This window comes from Crocodylus porosus, unplaced genomic scaffold (genome assembly GCF_001723895.1).
Source record: "Crocodylus porosus isolate Cpor-Errol unplaced genomic scaffold, CroPor_comp1, whole genome shotgun sequence".
Classification (NCBI taxonomy): Eukaryota; Metazoa; Chordata; order Crocodylia; family Crocodylidae; genus Crocodylus; species Crocodylus porosus.
In genome coordinates, this window is record NW_017728950.1 from 12,051,346 (window position 1) to 12,068,899 (window position 17,554).

Below are 17,554 nucleotides of genomic sequence, written 5' to 3' on the forward strand. Positions count from 1 at the left end.
CATGCAGCCCAGCCCAGCCTCTGGCTTCTTTACTTTTCATTCCATCCAGGAGGAGCACACACCAACTCCTGAAACTTCCTTAGCCTGACAAAGGGGTTTTGAACCCGAAAGCTTCCTTAAATATTGTTCTCCAGCTATTTAAGTTGGTCTAATAAAAGATACCAGATTCATGCAAAGAACCTTGTCTGCCTATGTCCTTAGACCAGCACGGCTACACCCCACACCCCAGTAAGATAAACCCATTGATTTCACATGGGAATCTCAAATGCAAATCTCCCTGCCCTGCTGGGGGCTTCCGGAGCTCTTTGCCACAGAAGAATGGCTCAGCTGTTCCCCCCAACAGCAAGGGGGAGAAAACGAAGAGCTGACGCCTTAAGAGCAGACCTAGTCCTAGGAGGGTGCCCGCCGCAGCGCCCCCGCTCCCCACAGTAGCAAGGGAGCGGACCCCCAGCGCCTACGTCACAAAGGGCGGAGAAAGGCTCCAGCGCCTACGTCACGAAGGTGAGGCACGGCTCCCTGCCGCCCGCACAGAAGCGCTGTTGTGCCGCGCGGCGCCGACAGTGGGCGCTGTGGGGCGGGTGACGCGACTCGCGCTGCAGACGCGGAACCCGGAAGCGGTGGCCCCAGCAGCTGCCGCCTCCCCCTCCCTCTCCCTCTCCCCCTCCCCCCGTGCTGCCGGAGGGAGCGGGTGTTGTGGCCCCCCAGGTTGGTGAAGGCTGGCGCGCGGGGTTGCGCGAAGCAGAGGGGTGGTGGGTTCGAGTCCTGGCTACAGCCTCCCGGGTGGTGCGGTGCGAGCGCCCTGCCCAGGAAAGCTCTCCTAGGTTCGACTGCGCCTACATGGCTTGTATGGTATCAAATCAAGAGGAACCAATTATTATTATAAGGCTGATCCTGGAGAAAGGGGCATGGGCTTAAGGGGCCAAAAATCCCCACCGAGGAGGGTATGTGGGTAATTTCTGGGCATCATGTTTGCTTGCATGCACGCAGTTGGGTTGCCGGTCCCCCTGGTGCCTCCAGGAGTGCAGAGAGTCACCCGAGATAAGCGATAGGGCATTCATTAACATAAATAAGAGATGTTGAATCTGATTCACACAGTAGCCAAGTGGTTTTTTTAAAATACAACAGTAACGTGCATTTGCCTTCCTGATGTAAAGTGTATGCACTGTAATCCATAACTGATATATACAGATATGTGGGCCTGTTCACCTTGCGTGTTGTGGGCACGGTGGTGTTCCAGAAACCCCCTGGTGGGTATAGGATGCAGTGTGCCCATAGTGTCATCTAGAGCAGTGCTTCTCTGATGTGCCGGACCGGCAGGTTTTTTTCCAATGGGCCAGGGACCAGCGCCCAGTTCAGCCGGTGGCAGCAACTGTGTGTAACAGTGCTACACAAATGCACGGCCAGTTGTTTCTTTCTCTTTCCTCAAATCACACGACATGACGTCACCTGGAGTGTTGGAACGTATGAACTGTGGCACTATGACATATCAATGTTATGCTTCTGAAAATATATTTCTTTCTTTCCTGGCAACTCGCTGCAGACTGGCAGCGGTCTGCAAACCACCACTTTGAGAAGCACTGATCTAGAGAGTGGAGTGTAGTGGCACTGTAGAGTTTCTCCAGTTTTGGGGGTGGGTAAAAGAGAGTTAGTCCTGATATAGTGGGGGATATTAATAGATGGCGCACTGGTATTTAACATTCTCCATTGAAGTAGATATCAAAAGTGTGTTACAACAACATGCGTGTAAACAAATTGATATGAAGAATCTTTTTTTTTTAATTTAATTTGCTATGTGTCCTTGGGAAAAAAGAATGCTACTTCAAGACTTTATGAATTGTGCTATGTCTAGGGTCATTTTAAAGAAGATATTTAACATTTGTTTAAAATTTCCAGAATACCTTATACTAGTAATTAATTTCAGAGAGAGAGTTTTGCTGGTCTTACTGTGCAGTAACCCTAAGGGAACCCCTTAGAACCAGGGTTGAAGAAGGAGACATACATAGCGTGGAAGAAATTCTCCTTTGATTCTCATCAGCTAGAAAGGAGATTGTTGTGGAACGAAAAGGAAAGCAAGGAAGGCTTCCCCTGCCTGTCAATGCACACATGCATACCCCCCTCAAATAGATGCTGAACAGCTGAGCTTGGCACACAGGAACTCCTGGGAAATTCCCTTAAGATACCCTACCAATACTTTGGCCCCTTCTACACATTGTATCTACTATACTATTACCTGGTTTATTGCACAATTAATTTAAACTAACTACATATACAAATTAAAAAGTTGTGCCTTAAAAAGGAACAACTGCTATAAAGTTAATGTTGGAAAATATGTAATAACTTTATAGCTGTTTTTTATCCAGCTTTAATTTGCATGTGTAGCTTGTGCTCTTGTGGCTGAGAGTCCACAGCTGTTATGTTGGAACTGCAGTTGTTGGACACTGGTTTCCATATCCAGGCACTCCTGGATCCTTTTTTGGGGTTGGGGAACAGTGGAAAAAGTATTTATTCTTCATGTCAGCATCTGCCTACTAAATATACTATAAACAGGACTAGACAGACAGGCAGAAAAACTCATTTTTATTTGTTACCAGGGTTAGGTTGGAACAGGAGACTATGCAGACTTCTGATACAAGAGGGGCTGCCCATCTCTGTTCTTCAATTCAGTGACTGCACTCTGTCATCACCGTGTAGTTGGAGTCTTCCTCCCCATATCCAGTCTTCTAGATCTTTACATTTGATCTTCAACCTGTGGATCAAAAGAATATATTCTCCGTGGTATAATAGTTTTTTTAAACAATTATGTAGTGGGAAAATCTGTAAAGAACTATCATATGCTCCATTTTATGCAAATATAAAATAGCTTTCAGATTCCTAAGGTGTTATAAAACACTTGAAGTGATTTGTCCAAAAATAATTATGGTTATTTTATCAAATGTCTTGGGATCCCTGGCCTAAATTAGAATCTGTAGATTGCAAAAAAATAAAAGTGTATGTGTGTGTGTGCTCAATTGCAATGGTACATTCATAGATATAATAAGACTTTAGCTAAAATCTATGGTGAATCACAAAGCATTGGATCTTGTTGTTCAGGTCACAATAGATTCATTACTATTTGAACAATTCATCCAGAACCACAGATAGAATATGTGTGATGTGAAGTTGAGATTATTAAAGAAAAAATGTCATTAAAAATACACAATTAAAAAAGCAACCATGCTTAACTCTGCTTTAGGTTTACAAACAGTTAATCTAAATAAAACATTTTCGGTATCACTTTTTTGTTGGTGAAAACCAGAATTTATTAACTGATAGAGATTCTGTTTATTGGAGATTAGTTCAATTTGGTCTCCCAGAACACAGCGTTGGCCAACTTTAGTCATTTAAAAGATCGTATTTGTTAAATTATTACCATCTCTTTACTGTAGGTAGAAAAAAAGGGGGGTGGGGCAGGATGAGAGGTACCTTTTGGAATAGCGAGATCACTTGCTTCCTGTGTACATTTTACTGAGCCTCTAAAACTTCATGGGGGGAAAAGGATTTCTAGAATGACTGTATCAAAGGTTTTCCACTAATTGTTAGCAGTTTAATTTCCTTATAACAAAAACATAGGAATGCCACAGATTTCTCCCACATGGCGTGAAAGCTGCAGGGCATCTGTGCAACATTTCCTTTTCTTTCTTGTTAAAGGAAGAAATAAACAGGGGAAGAATCAGCAAAGATTGGGCTGTTTCATCTGAGAAACCTTAGCTTTGTGCAGATCCAGCTAGATAGGCCGCTTGGAATCTGGGTGTTTTAGGCACAACTGTAGATCACAAATGGTACTCATAGTTTACCTGGGCTTCTTGCATGAATCAGCCTGACAGTAGCTGTCAGTACTGGGGACACATGAGTTATATTGCTGCAGGCACGAGCCAGACTTTACATCCTCCTGTATTTCTGTGGCATGTAAGTATATCAGATACTTACAGGGGGGGTTCTATTTTATCCCCAAATCTCTTTTCCCCTCCCCCTCTTAAATTTAACCAAATGGAAGAGCAGGAACTTGTTAGATCTCAGAAACACTAAAAGCCTCCAGAACAGTTGAGAATCTGGCATAGTCCTGAGGATGCTCTGTGCTAGGCCCAATTCCCACCATTACTCAGGGCAACTGTTTTGCTTTGCACTACTTTCCCCGAGCTGCTGTTCTGGAGCATAAGGGACTCCAGACTGTACCTTCTGTGCTGTAACAGTTTTGCAGTGTCTGATGACATCTCCCATACAGGGAGATGCTCCAGCAGTTCAATCTGCCAGACTGTTTTATGCCAGTGAACAAAACAGAATGGTTAGAACATTGGACCAAGATTGGGGCTTTTGGCTTTAAAGGTATTTGTCCCAGTTTATATCACTGTGATTAGGGTACAGCTCCCCTATCAATAGCTCCCTTCAAACAGGTACTTAAATTGAAGTCTGAGGTTCTAAGTCATAGAGAGTGTAAATCCCATGCTAGGCATCTTGAATAGAAATATGATTTCCAATATAAAGGTTAAAAATCACCCGAGAATTCCAGGATGCATCTACTACCTGTTAAGTAGATAATGACGTATCTTAGGTCTGTGCAGTATATTTGATTTGTACATAAGATTTCTGTAGCATCCCATTCTCATGTAGCTATTGCAGCCCATAGCTTTGTGACCCTGGCAGCATAGCATATCATTAGTCTCAAGAGTAGTTCTGGGTAATGAAGGTCTGCTTCTGAATTCCAAAGAGTGTCTGCTTGAAGTTTAAATGTACAGAGGGGAAAAAAACAAGACAAAGGATTTTTATCAGGGTTTGTTGCTGGGGGGAAGGTTTAAATCACAATTTTTGCCTGCTGGGTTGGCAGCAAAATATTCTGCCAAGTTTTAAATAAATATCAACTCTATTTATTTTGACATTTTTATCTTGGATGCAAGCAGGCCCACAAGCTACATTTTTGTCACGCCAAAGCACATCTGGTCTTGGTCAGCTTTTCTTTGTGATTATGGACATAAATATTTCTATAAATGACTACTGAGGCCACTTATTGTCAAGCAGATTTACATTTTTACAAAGCTTTCAAGCTGATCTCTGTATTTAGTATGCAAAACCCCATCTAAATCAAATAAGTTTCCACCTGGCTAAACCAAGTCTGACTGCCTAAGTGTTTCACAGTGCTGGCAAAGCAGTCACCTGGAACTTCATGGCAACAGCAAGGCTACAACACAGAACCTGCTGCTCAGCCAGTTCCTTCCTGAGTTAAAGGTGAATGTTTGTTACCAGTAAAGAGCACATGGAAAACAGTCAAGGAGCTGGATACAGTCATCCAGGATAAGAAAGCTACCACCTGCTCATTACAATGTATTCCATTTCAAATGGCTATTTTTATGTCATTACTACAAAAGTAGGTACTTTTCTCACATCTGAAAAATGGCCATCAAAGCCACATATAGGCAGTTTCTTCTGGGGTAGTCGGTGCTCTCCCAGGAGAAACCATGAGCGTACAAGTGTTCAGGATTTTTCTCCGAGAGCAAAAATGGTTGTCCCAGTAGAAAAATAATCTGGGAACAACCGAGATTAAATCACTCCCAGGAAAGTAAATATCTATACATGTTCTCTTTTGAAAGAAGCCATATTGCAGTCTTTCAGCAGCCAAAGGTGTTGCTACAACCCCCCTCAGGAGACAGTGTAACGCTCAGCCAGCACTTGGCTGCTTTACTCAAGGTGGTACCATTCTTTTCCTGGATAGTAACAGATGCTCGACTGTGTTCCATATACTCTTTACTGGTAACAGACATTTAGCTTTAACTCAGTTGGAAGGAACTGGTAGACCAGCAGGTTCTCAGTTGTATCCTTTCTGTTGCCATGAAGTTCCAAGAACATGCTTCCTTCACAATCCCACATTGTGCTGCAGGGAGACATAAGCTGACTGAGTTGTCTAGGTCAGCTGATCAGGGCTGCCTTATACACTGCTGCCATCTGCCTCAAGGCAGACTGAGGGAGTCTACAGAGCATGCCGAGATGTGTTCACAGGGGTCCCCTGACTGTGCCGCTTGTGTACTGGAAGCTCCCTGCTTTTCAAGGGCTCAGCATTTGAGTATCTGTTTAAGCGTCTCTGGGTAAGTTTTTCTACTAGGAAACAAACTTGGGGAAATTCTCCCAGATCATCTGAACATGTGTACAGAGCCCAAGTTATATGTCGCCACTTCGGTATGGTTGTAATTTAGCACAATAGATGCAAGAACTTTTATTTTAGCAGATGTTTCAAAACATGGAAGTTGCATTTTCTACTGAAACTCTCGTGGAAGCATGGCAGGCCATCTCCCTCTCTCGCTCTGTTCTTAGCATCTGTTGAAATAGGCTTTCACCTGTTAAAGTTTGTGTCCCTCTGACCAGTTAGTCTTTAACATGCCACCCTGCCTTACCTCCTGCCTCACTCTAGTCACCTTTTCCTCCTACCTCCACCCCCAAAAAAGCAACACAACACATACGCCCTATAAACCAGGTCTCTGCCAGTGCAGCCAGAGTGATGGAGCTGATATTGTTCTAACTATAGCTATCAAGTAGAAGCTGTAGACCTTAGCTCTTCATAGAGAGGAGCTGGGAGTCCCAGTGAGCACAATAAACACAATCACAGCTGACACCTTTGATGATTGTCTCAGCAAAAGGGTCAAAGAATGAATAGGCAGGGAGATTAAAATAGTCTTTGGACTCTAGAAGTTATCCTGACAAACCAACATTAAAGCTCATTTGTGGGCTATTATGGAGGAAGCACTGTTGTTGCTAATGCTCTTCTATGGACAAAAGATTTCAGTCCTTAACACTAAATTCATATGAGAGAGCTCCAAATGAACCTCAAATTCATCAGCATCTTTTATAAATTAATTTGCTGTTGCATAAAGGATTTCTGGGTAATTCATTTGCTTTTAATACCACAATATTAAATCATCTTGTCTGCAGTCTTTTTTTTCCCTTTTTACTTGCTGCAGGAAGCATTATTTTTATGTTCTGAGTAGGTACAAAACAAGTTGTTTGATGGAATAATTTTGAGTAAGTAAAATATTTTATGTCAAGCAATGCAGCAAGATTGCAGTGGTTCAAAGCTCAATACATTGCATTCTGTTAGTTTTGTGTAGTTTTTACTGGTATGTGTCTAGTTGAGGTAGTGTAGTATATTTATGCTAGCATTTGTGTTAGACAATTTAAACAAAGCATTTCAGCAAGAAAGTATAATCTAAATTTTAAACAGATGTTCTTGAAGTACATTAAATTGTTATGATGTGTGCTGCATAGTAAGTCTTTTCCAGATTAACATGTCAAGACTGAACACATAAGTGCTATGAAACTGGTTTGATTGCATTTGTATCCCACAAGTTACTGGAGCACCATTTCAACTTTATAGCATTTTCTGAGCTTTATCTTATAGTAAATAATTAAATGGCAAATTTTTGTTATTATTTTCAATAGGTAAAGATGCTTTGGTTTCGGAGCACAGCAGTGCAGCTGTCAAGATATTCTCCTTATCTGCTAGGGAGACAACTTTGTGCAGCCAGTACAAATATACCAGTCTTAACTTTGTTCACCAAGGTAAGTTAGTTCATTGCAAACATTTGGCCAACAGATTAGTGTCATCCACTTACACGGCCCACCACTGAATTCCAGGGTATGGAGCCCTGTTGGGAATACATTTTGGCAGTAGTAGGGCATGCAACTTGTAACACCCACCGTTCCCTAGCACTGCTTACCTACTGCCAGCAGTGGGTCCAGATCTGGTTTGCAAGGAATCCCATAGTTCTGATCCAACCTGGGATCAAGTGAGTTTGGTGCCACTGGTTTATGGAACAAAGCCTGAGCATTTTAAAACATCAGCTTTGAAGTACAGGAAATCCTTGCTATTCGCGGGCTCGGCATTTGCGGTTTCAAATATTCTGAAAAATGCCAAACCCACATTTTAAATACACTTTATACACTTACAGAAGCTCCTCGGGAGCTCCGCACTTGCTGCTGCAGTGCTCCCACTGCCGAAGCCGTGCCCTGCCCCTCTCCCCCAGCCACTGGGGGTTTTCACCATTTCACTTATTTGCGGATTTCACCATTCGCGGGGGATATGAGAATGTATCCCCCTGTGAATGGTGAGGGTTGCTTGTACTTCAATTTCCAGGAATTGCAGGTTTAAATACACCCCAGAGGAATAGGTCAGGCCTTGTTTTTTTGGAAGAAAATTAATTAATTTAGTACTGTGCAATTCATTTTGTGGGTGTCTTTTGAATGAGACCTCACAATGTGGTTCTGCTCTGACTGTGACTGTAGAACTCAAACAAGATGGAGTTGTAGAATTATTGCATCTGAGTGACTCCATAGGCATTATATGTAGCTTATAAGTAAAAACAATCCTTTGTTCTAGTTGCTTGCCTTGAAGACTCAACATGGATTTCTTTCTTCATGGATGTATCTGACCCACCAGGAGCGTGCAAGTCCATACCCAGAGCTATAAATGTGGCTAGGTGGTTTAAGGGAGAGAACCTGAATAGCCCCTGTCACAGAACGAACTTTAAACTGTAGCTCCCTTCCCCCAGTCAAATGAAAACTCATGCTTTTTGTCCAAATACACAATAGTATATGCTTAAGCAACTTTCATTTAAGAGCACTTTGCAGACTGTATGCATGCAGTTGTTATAAGTATAGCCATCAAACCATAAAGAAGGTGGGGAGAAGGAAAAACTTTAGCCAAGGGCACTAAATTAAGCTCCAGTTCTTCTGAAGAGTTCAGTGGGATTTCTGCAAGTGCCTTTCTGCACTTCTCACTCAGTTTGGGATGTAGGCACAGTTACTTCAGTTGTCCCTCTCTCACAGTCACTAATTCGTCTGCAGGGGCTCCTTTGATCCTTTTTGCCATGAGAAAGCAAAATGGGAATTCAGGCTTACTCTGTTCCTTCACATACCAGCCCAGAACCTTGTACAACTTTGAGTATTGGCCCAAAAGGCTTTACTGAACTCTCTCTCAGATTCCCTGGGCCTCTTTCCACCTCAAATCTCCAGGATCAGTACTCTTTTACCCCTTTCCAGATTCGCATCTCTCTGCATTACAGAAGCAGCTAAATCATCCCTAAACCTTCAACATGGTTCCTCTGGGAAAACATTTTCCCTGCTAGAATAGGTTGAGCATGAGTGTGGCCATCCAGACAAGCTCCTACTGCTTCAGTTTTCCAGCCCAGGCTAATGCTGCAATCCCAGTTTACAGCCTTTATATTCCCAGGGAGATGGAGCCAGAAATGGTCAGCAGCCCAAGTCTTAAAGGGACTACTATCTGAGCAGTCTCAAGTTCTCTGTCCCAAGGTGGAGTTTTGTAACTCCATTAGACGTGCTGTCTCACTATGACATTTGTTTGTTTTTCTGTTCATAGCTGGAAAAAATGTTAAAACTGCATTGCAGAGATATCAGCCTCAAACAAATATCAGCAGTTGTTCATCAGTGGAATGTGCATTATGTGAAGCAACATGTTTTAAAGGCCCAGCTCTATTTCCACCAGCTGATCCAACACCAAGTTGTTCATAATGCAAAAGGCAATAATTTAGGGAGTAATGAGATTAGTTTTAGAAGTAATAACTGGAAAAGACTCTTTTATGTGTCTTTTGTGCTTAAAGCTTTGTAAGCAGTATGAAATCATGACAGACATTTCTGATGGCAAAGTTGAAATATTTTTCTGAACTGGCCTGTTTTGTTGAACACAGTCTTATGTTAAAGTGTCTTTTATATCTTGTATCACTGCTTATGGCTTAGGCTGCTTATAATGCACAGATTTGTACTCTCAGCTTGTAACCATTCACTCAGGGCTTGGTTATTTTTTAAGTGAGAAGAGTGAATAAGACTACAGTGTAAGTGAGAATTAGTTGTACAAATAAAACTGTCTTTTCAGCTGTTTGTGTTACCCAGCAGGTCTAAATATTTCTTCTGTAAGAAAACAGAATTCCTGTGGAGGCCTAGACAATTGGGAACTTTTGGAAAGACATTTATTTGGGTCTACACTGCAAAGTTTTGCCATCAGACCTACACTGATTGAAGGGTATGGGGAGAAGAAAGGGGAAGGAAATCACATCCCTAAAAGCTATGGTCACCCCTCCCTGCATACAGATGTAATTTATGCTGTCAAGAGACATTTAGTGGTTACAGCTTATGTCATCTGGGGAGGTAGTTTAACTAAATTGTCAAAACAACTCCTTTGATGATACCAGCTTCACCTCCATGAGGGGATTTTGCTGATACAGCTGTAGTGTACTGTGACGTGTATGTAAACTGCTGAATGTCCCATGAAAGCAATTTAAGGCCTGTTTGCTGAGATTCTTGAGTAATCAAAGCCCACAATTATTTCTGGGAGGAGTTCCCGCTGGAAATGAATGTTGGCACCGGTAAAGGAATAGAGTGACTTGCTTTGTTGTACAGGGCTTATCCACACAAGCTTGAACTAAAATAACTAAGTAGTTTTTAATTCTCTCCCTTACTTACTTACTTCAATGCAAGTTTGCCTTGCTGAATTTTAGTTCAATCAGAAAACATTTAAAGTAAGTATCCAGAGGTAGATTTGAACACTGACTGAAAGGTGTGAATTTAAAGAAAGCAAGCAAACAAACAAACAAACAAGAGAGCGGAAGGCAGGGTTGACATGAACTGCTGTCTTGGTTTACCTAGAGGTGCAATTCTGAATTGGATGTCTAGACTGGTGGTGCTGTGTGTGTAGATGCTTTTATGCCAGTTGAAGCCCAGGTGTTATTTTAGCCTGTGCCTGGTAGCATACAGGCTAAACAGGTCTACGCTGATAAAAATAACTGCACCCAAAGCTGCACGTTTAACTAAAGCTGATTTTAAACCAATGCCAGATACACCGTGGCAGCTTGCCTGCTGATATGTGCCCTAAGTAAGGGAGAAGTGCTGCTGCTTTATCTGGCTTTTTGCACTTACTAGCTTATCTGGCCTGTTTTACTGCCTTAGGACTTCCTGCAAAACTAGCTGAGAAAACCAATAGATTCTAGAATGTCCTGGTTTTAGTTTACAGCATCCTCTCCATTACATGGAGCATAATTTTGTGTAAATGAGGTGGGCTGACCAGACACACCCTGGGCTCACCCACATTCTTCGGCTCTTTCAAAAGTTACAAACAAAAACAGGAAAACCACAAGCTGCTTGTTCCTTAGCATTTGGCATGAGGTTTCAAACATTCAATATTTGTCTATAAGGGAAACATAATTTGAATTAAGAGTATTACCCTATTTACTCAAATCTAGGTCAACTTTGTATTTAAGATGAGTCCAGAGCAATTAGATTTTGGAAAATCATAAAACCTCACCTTGGATTTGACTAAGTACAGCAGTTAAAAGTGGGACAGTAGTTCCTGATGTATTCTCCTCCATATAGACAAACTTATTCCAGAATAAGTATATCCATACAGGGAATCAGGAAATAGGGAAGAGGTATTTCAGGATAAATCCCTATATAGAAAAGTCCTAAGAAAGCTTTGGAAAGAAAGAAGGAATCAGCATCATCTGACTGTGAAGATGTTTCATGGCAGAAAGATAGAGTTATCACTTTTCCTCCCTACATATATTGCGTTACTGCAGCCCAAGATCTATTGCAAGGAATAGTGATGTGTATGTGGAGTGACTTCATAGAAATCAGCTTTTCAGATATACCTTGGCATAACTCACAGTAGAATTAACTCTTAGATCATGACAATAGCTTGCCTTCAAAACTGCACCACTGCATCAGATTTTGAATTTCAAAAATATTTTTATTGTGATCACAAATTAATGGTAACGAAGATCCTAAAGGCATGAATTGTCCAACAAATAAAATGTCCCCTTTATTGCTTACATTATATATTTTTTTTAAAAATCATTGACTATTTCAATTCATACTGCACTGGTGAGGAAAAAAATTTTGAAAGCGATGTGTCATTGGCAAGAAGCCAACATTTGGATGTGGTGGCTTTTTCCTTAGTATGTTAAGTGATAGAACAATAATCTTCATGTTTTACTGCTTCTTTTTAAAATTAACCTGAATATTTTCCTTTAGAAACCATGTCCTTTGTGTGATGAAGCAAAAGAAGTGCTTGAGCCATACAAAAACAGGGTAATGTAATACAATACTGTATATATTATATATGGAATGAATAGTTAATCAGGATCCTTCCTTTGTAAAAGGAAATTGCCTTGATTTATTTGCATCCATTGTTCTTTCATGGACAACCTCTTCAAGAAAATTTCAGCACTGATTTCCATAAAACTCATTATCCAAAAGCATTTTCAGATTCTGTGACCCAAGCAGATGTTAGAATGTAAACCAGTGTGTATACAGTGTTGCAGAAGTTTTAACAATAGCTGCTTCTATAATACATACATATTTCTGAGGCTTACAATGCAGTTTGCAGCAAAGTGATTGTGTGGCAGTTCAAATGTGCTTAGCCTCCTGTCACATTTCTGCATTGTGTTGTTTGAACATATTCTGGCATCTGCATGGAGTGCACTTTGACCAGTTTTTGAGCCCCTGGTTGCTGAACCCACAAGTTAACATGAAAGGCCCGATCCTGTTCTACCTGTTAAGCCTCCAAGTCTGCCTATGTGCTTAAGTCTGTTTCTATTCCACCCTGCTTAAGCCTCTGAAAAACAGTTGCTACAAAAGGTGGATGGGTCCCTCTCCTGCTTTCTGTTTAAGGGTAAGGTGATGAGGTATTACAAAAATAGGCCCTTTGAGGTTTTGTCAGGGACTTGAGCAGGGTGCGATATTATCTGGCCTCACAATCTCCCATTGGGGTACGAGCAGCAGAATGAGAATGACCAAGACTGTGCTTGGGTGGTTCCTCACTGTGGATCTGGGGGTAATGTTGGGGCCTGGGAAGTACAGAATCCAAGTATATGACCACATCTATTTGTCCCTGAAAACATGTACTTGCATGCAACATGAATGGGCAGAGATCCAGACAGATGAAAATGTGACAGACTCGGGAGCAAATTTTGCTTTCAGACAAAAGTGCTATGACAAAGTGTCTAATTTCCTCTAGTTTGTAACATCTAGTTTTTTTCCTTTCAAAGTTAATTTTGCAGGAAGTGGATATCACTCTTCCAGACAACGTAGCATTGTACGATAAATATAAGTATGACATCCCTGTCTTTCATTTAAATGGGCAGTTCTTAATGAAGCATCGAGTAGATATCCAAAAATTTGAGAACCAACTTGCAAAGCTAGAGTTGCAAAATGATGACTGCTAATGAAGAGGATGCTGCTAGCTTGATACTGGATTTGAATCAAATTTGTAATATATATGGTTTGAAAGTGTTGGGTTCATTATCAGACACTTTTTTCCTGGAATTTAATGCAAGTTTTTCTTAAATAACTGAAATGTGAATGTTTTGTATTCCATTTGGTATTAATGGTGAAGCTCATCTGACTGACTGGAAACCACATATTGTACTTTTCATCTGCTGCTATCCTAGATTGTTTAGTTTTTCATTCTCTGAACAAATTATGTCCTATAGCAGCAATAAAAATAAACATACTTCCAGACTGTTAATATGGTCTGCACTGACAAAAGAATGTATGTCTATAAGGAAGCTTTTTTTTTTTTGAGGGAGCGGGACTTTAAAAAAAAAAAAATCACATGGATAAATTGCTAAAGTGATTATTTTGAAGTGGAGTTATTATTGATGAAAAAGAAACTTGAATAAAGACATCAAGTCTGTACTTGTGTAATACTGCACCTTTCCTGAACCTGGGATTTAAGGTGCAGACAGAAATGACATTTGTCTCATGATTGGCTCCTTGAAGTCGCTCTAAAACCATGCCCAAACAGAAGACCACTGCTGCAGAGCCCTTTGATTTGTGCAACAAATTAACCCTCATTGTATGAGAGTTCAACTGAAGCCTGTCCTAAATAGAGTGACTTCATTAATTTCTGTCTGCTACGCTGCAAGAGCAGCCCAGCTCAAGCTACTGTCTCTGGATAGGAGGGGGAGAAAGCAGGGAAGGGAGGTTCCTTCTGGGGTTTTCTCAGCCCTACAGGAGGTGGGGGGCAGTGCACTGAAAACCGCTCACCTCAAGGGGGAGGAGGGAAGACTCCAATCTGCCTCCCCCCCACACACACACACACTCCAGCAGAGCTGATATAACCCAAGATACAGCCTCTCTCCTTGGATTGGCTCCAGATTGGAGCTGATCCTCCACCATTAGCAGGATCAGTCTAACTCATGGTGATTTCTGTGAATCGCCATGAGTTAGACCTGGGAGCTGCACTTTTGTCTCCACCTTTAGTTGTTACTAACAAAAACTTGAGTGGCATTGTTTAAAATGGGATAAACATTTTGCACTGAAGCCTGCGATATCTATTACACTAAGCAGAGTAATTTTTTTCTCTGGTACTCAGTTTTCCCAGCTGTATCAAAACAAGAAAAAGTATCAGTGAAGGTGAAATTGACCCAACAGAACCTAGTCTGGCCTGGAAAAAAAGACTTATACTCCATACATGTCTCCTTATGCTAGTTACCATCTTCATTTTACTCTCTGAAATCATGAAACCCTAACAGCTTCATTATAAGTCTGCTGGCATGAGATAACATAGCTTCCCCCTTAGGCTCTGACTATATAATTTTTAAAAAACACGCTACCTACATGGGTGTCTGACATGATTAGGGATGCTCATGTTATAACAGGTTTTTTCATAAATTGCCTATGAGCAAAGAAAACAAGGTTCTCTAATCATGTTATAGAAACAGTGCTTGGGCCTGTAGGCTAGCAGTCTTTTTAGTAGCGTAGGTTGGCCCTTACATTGTCTGACAGAATGCAGGAAAGACCCACATTGCAGTTCCATCTCTGACTTCCCCGTAATTTAGCTTAGTAACTGGCAAGGATACTGGCTTTAGCAAGGTTTGTGGCAACTTTACTAGTGCTTATCCTTTACAAGCTTTCGGTGCAAATAATTGATAGTCCTTAATTAAGTATGGGGGTGAGTTCGATTAAAGAGAGAGATTGGTCAGCCTAATAGAAAAACGTCTTTAATATTAACTGTATAGTATGGAAAAGTGTGATGTTCAATCAGTTTAGTCGGCCCTCTCAAAAACAAAACAAAACTATTGTGATTACTCATTTTCTGTATTCTTCATCACTGAAGATTATCGTGAACATCTTCTAGTATTAGGAAATTAAACAAGGAGACTATAAAGTTGGGTCATCTTCATTGCCATCCTGACAGAAGCCTAAACACAGACATACACAGAACCCTAAATTTACCAATTTAGGGAGGCAATTTTACCACAAAATTCCACATTAGTTTTTCAGAGTTCAAAAACTTCTCTCTTCCCCAAGACAGAAGGTAGAACTCATTTACAAAGGAGGCAGGAACATAAGCATTAATATCAGTCAAAAGGAAAAAACCATGGTAAAAATATCTATTTTAATCTAACATCACAGGTCTGTTATGAAGGAATCTCTACCAGCAGTTCAGGTTAGTCATTTTCTCACACAGAACAGATGTCATAGTTGCATCATGAGCTGGACACTACAACCAGCTGTTATTTTTGTAAGTGACCCCTCAGCTTGGTCTGGGATAACCTCCTTGTTTTGTTCCTCTTTAGTTCCATTTCTCCAGGTCCACAACCTTGATTATTCTGCCTGTCTTGCCCTCACACAGCCATTTACACCTGTGCAAAGTAAGCACAAAAATGGGTGACAGACATTCCCGAATCAGAACATTTCACTGGTGCAAATGATTGTACCAGGGTAAGTTAGGGGGAATCAGGTATTATGCTTAATTGAAAAAATGCACCTATTAAATGAAGTATGCTCCTGGAATTGGACACTGAAGCAGAGTTCTATCCCATCCATAGTCCTACACTTCTACCATTGATGAATGTGGTCAAAGGGGGAAATAACACTAGAGAGAACTTTGCCCACAATGCATAAAGAGGTTATGAAGCTAAGGTTTAAGCAATATATTGGAAATGCCACTTCAGATCATAGATCTGAATTGTTTCAATAGGAGTGAATTTGGTGTTGAGAGGCCAGACTTTATCTGTCAAGATTTTTGTAATAAAATTAAACTCCTAGAAGGATTCAGACTGGACATAAGGAAAAACTTCTTCACGGTTCATGTGACCAGGCTCTGGAATAGACTCACAGCAGGGGTGGTACAGGTACCTACCTTGGAGATCTTCAGAAGGAGACTAGACGCACACCTGGCTGGGGTTATTTGACACCAGCAGTCTTTCCTGCCCAGAGCAAGGGAATTGGACCCAATGGTCTCACAAGGTCCCTTCCAGCCCTAAACTTCTGTGAATGTAAACAACAGTATAGATTTTCAGATCTATTGATGAAAAGTGCTATTTGCAAATGTGTAAAACATTATCAACCTTCTATACAGGTAGTTGACAAAGGTTATGTAACCTAACCTACTCTTCCAACAAGCTTTAGTTCAAAGCACCCCACTGCTATTTTTCAGCACAGGGACACTGATACTGATACAGCTCTTGGAGCCATGCTAATTGGAGCCCCCCTGCCTCATGGAGTATGTCTATAAATGCCCTTAGTGGCAAGACCTATGGTCTTCCTTGCAAAACACAGATTTTCCATGCAGTAACTCAGGAAAAGGCTACTGGTTTTCCCCCAGTGCCAGCTTCAAGCCTCAATATGGGTGTGAACTAAAAGATTTCACATAAAATATGAGTTATTTGTATGCTTTAAGAAGTAAATCTGATGCAAGCGCAGTTCATAGTTATCGTCTGTTCTGTCATTACTAGCTCTTTTAAAGAACACCAGGATGAAATACTGACCCCTCTCAACACAACTCCCACTGACTTCAAGTAGTCAGGATTTCACTTCAGAGCTGTAATTTTGAAATGGCTCAATTAACCACATTTCCTTTTGACATTTTTGGGGAATTAAGTGGTGATCAAGCTTGGGATAATTTAACATTGTTTCTGCGTGGTGGGATTGGGGTTGTGACTGAGGAGAAACCTGGACTATGTCCTTCCTTTCCTATATCTTATGACTTGTTCTCAGAAAGACAAAAGGAACAATATTGGAAATGCTACATGGAAATGTACATGTGAGCATTTTTTGCATTTCCATGCAGTGTACAGCACCTCAAAAACACACTAAGCTCCCAACCAATGCATGCGAATATGTACACTGATGTTTGTTACCATGAGAAACCACAAGCTCCTGGTAAGCCTGAATTTAAAGCATATATAGTTTCATAGTTTCTAGGGTCGGAAGGGACCGGAGTAGATCATCTAGTCCGACCCCCCGCCATGGCAGGAAACAATACCACTTCTCTTGGAAGTTGGTTCCAGATCCTAGCCGCCCTGACAGTGAAGTAGCGCTTCCTGATACCTAGCCTAAACCTTCCCTCTGCCAGCTTGTGACCGTTATTCCTGGTCACTCCTGGCGGTACTCGGGGAAACAGTGACTCCCTCAATGCCCGCTGATCCCCTCTGACTAGTTTATAACAGGCCACAAGATCCCCCCTTAGCCTTCTCTTTTGGAGGCTGAACAGGTTCAGGTCCCGTAGCCTCTCCTC

General features: G+C 41.4%; 1 protein-coding gene and 1 long non-coding RNA gene across 2 annotated transcripts; one reads left to right on the forward strand and one right to left on the reverse strand.

The window, feature by feature from the left end:
- Positions 1 to 654: 654 nt before the first annotated feature.
- CUNH5orf63 (chromosome unknown C5orf63 homolog) lies at positions 655 to 13,526 on the forward strand. The gene is made up of 4 exons (XM_019555350.1): positions 655 to 702; positions 7,460 to 7,581; positions 12,061 to 12,117; positions 13,077 to 13,526. Exons 2-4 carry the CDS (start codon positions 7,468 to 7,470, stop codon positions 13,251 to 13,253), a joined length of 348 nt encoding a protein of 115 aa, XP_019410895.1. The 5' UTR covers positions 655 to 702; positions 7,460 to 7,467; the 3' UTR covers positions 13,254 to 13,526.
- A 1,890-nt stretch (positions 13,527 to 15,416) lies between these two features.
- Positions 15,417 to 16,216, reverse strand: LOC109323667. Its single transcript, XR_002104713.1, has 2 exons — positions 16,178 to 16,216; positions 15,417 to 15,677 (listed from the first exon to the last, which is right to left on the reverse strand). It is a non-coding gene; the product is annotated as an uncharacterized LOC109323667 (long non-coding RNA).
- Between the last annotated feature and the right edge of the window lie 1,338 nt (positions 16,217 to 17,554).

Coding starts and splice junctions, on each gene's coding strand:
- CUNH5orf63 (XM_019555350.1), top strand. CDS start 7,468: ATGCTTTGGTTTCGGAGCACAGCAGTGCAGCTGTCAAGATATTCTCCT. Junction 7,582..12,060: donor TCTTAACTTTGTTCACCAAG/GTAAGTTAGTTC, acceptor ATTTTCCTTTAG/AAACCATGTCCTTTGTGTGA. Junction 12,118..13,076: donor TTGAGCCATACAAAAACAGG/GTAATGTAATAC, acceptor TTCCTTTCAAAG/TTAATTTTGCAGGAAGTGGA.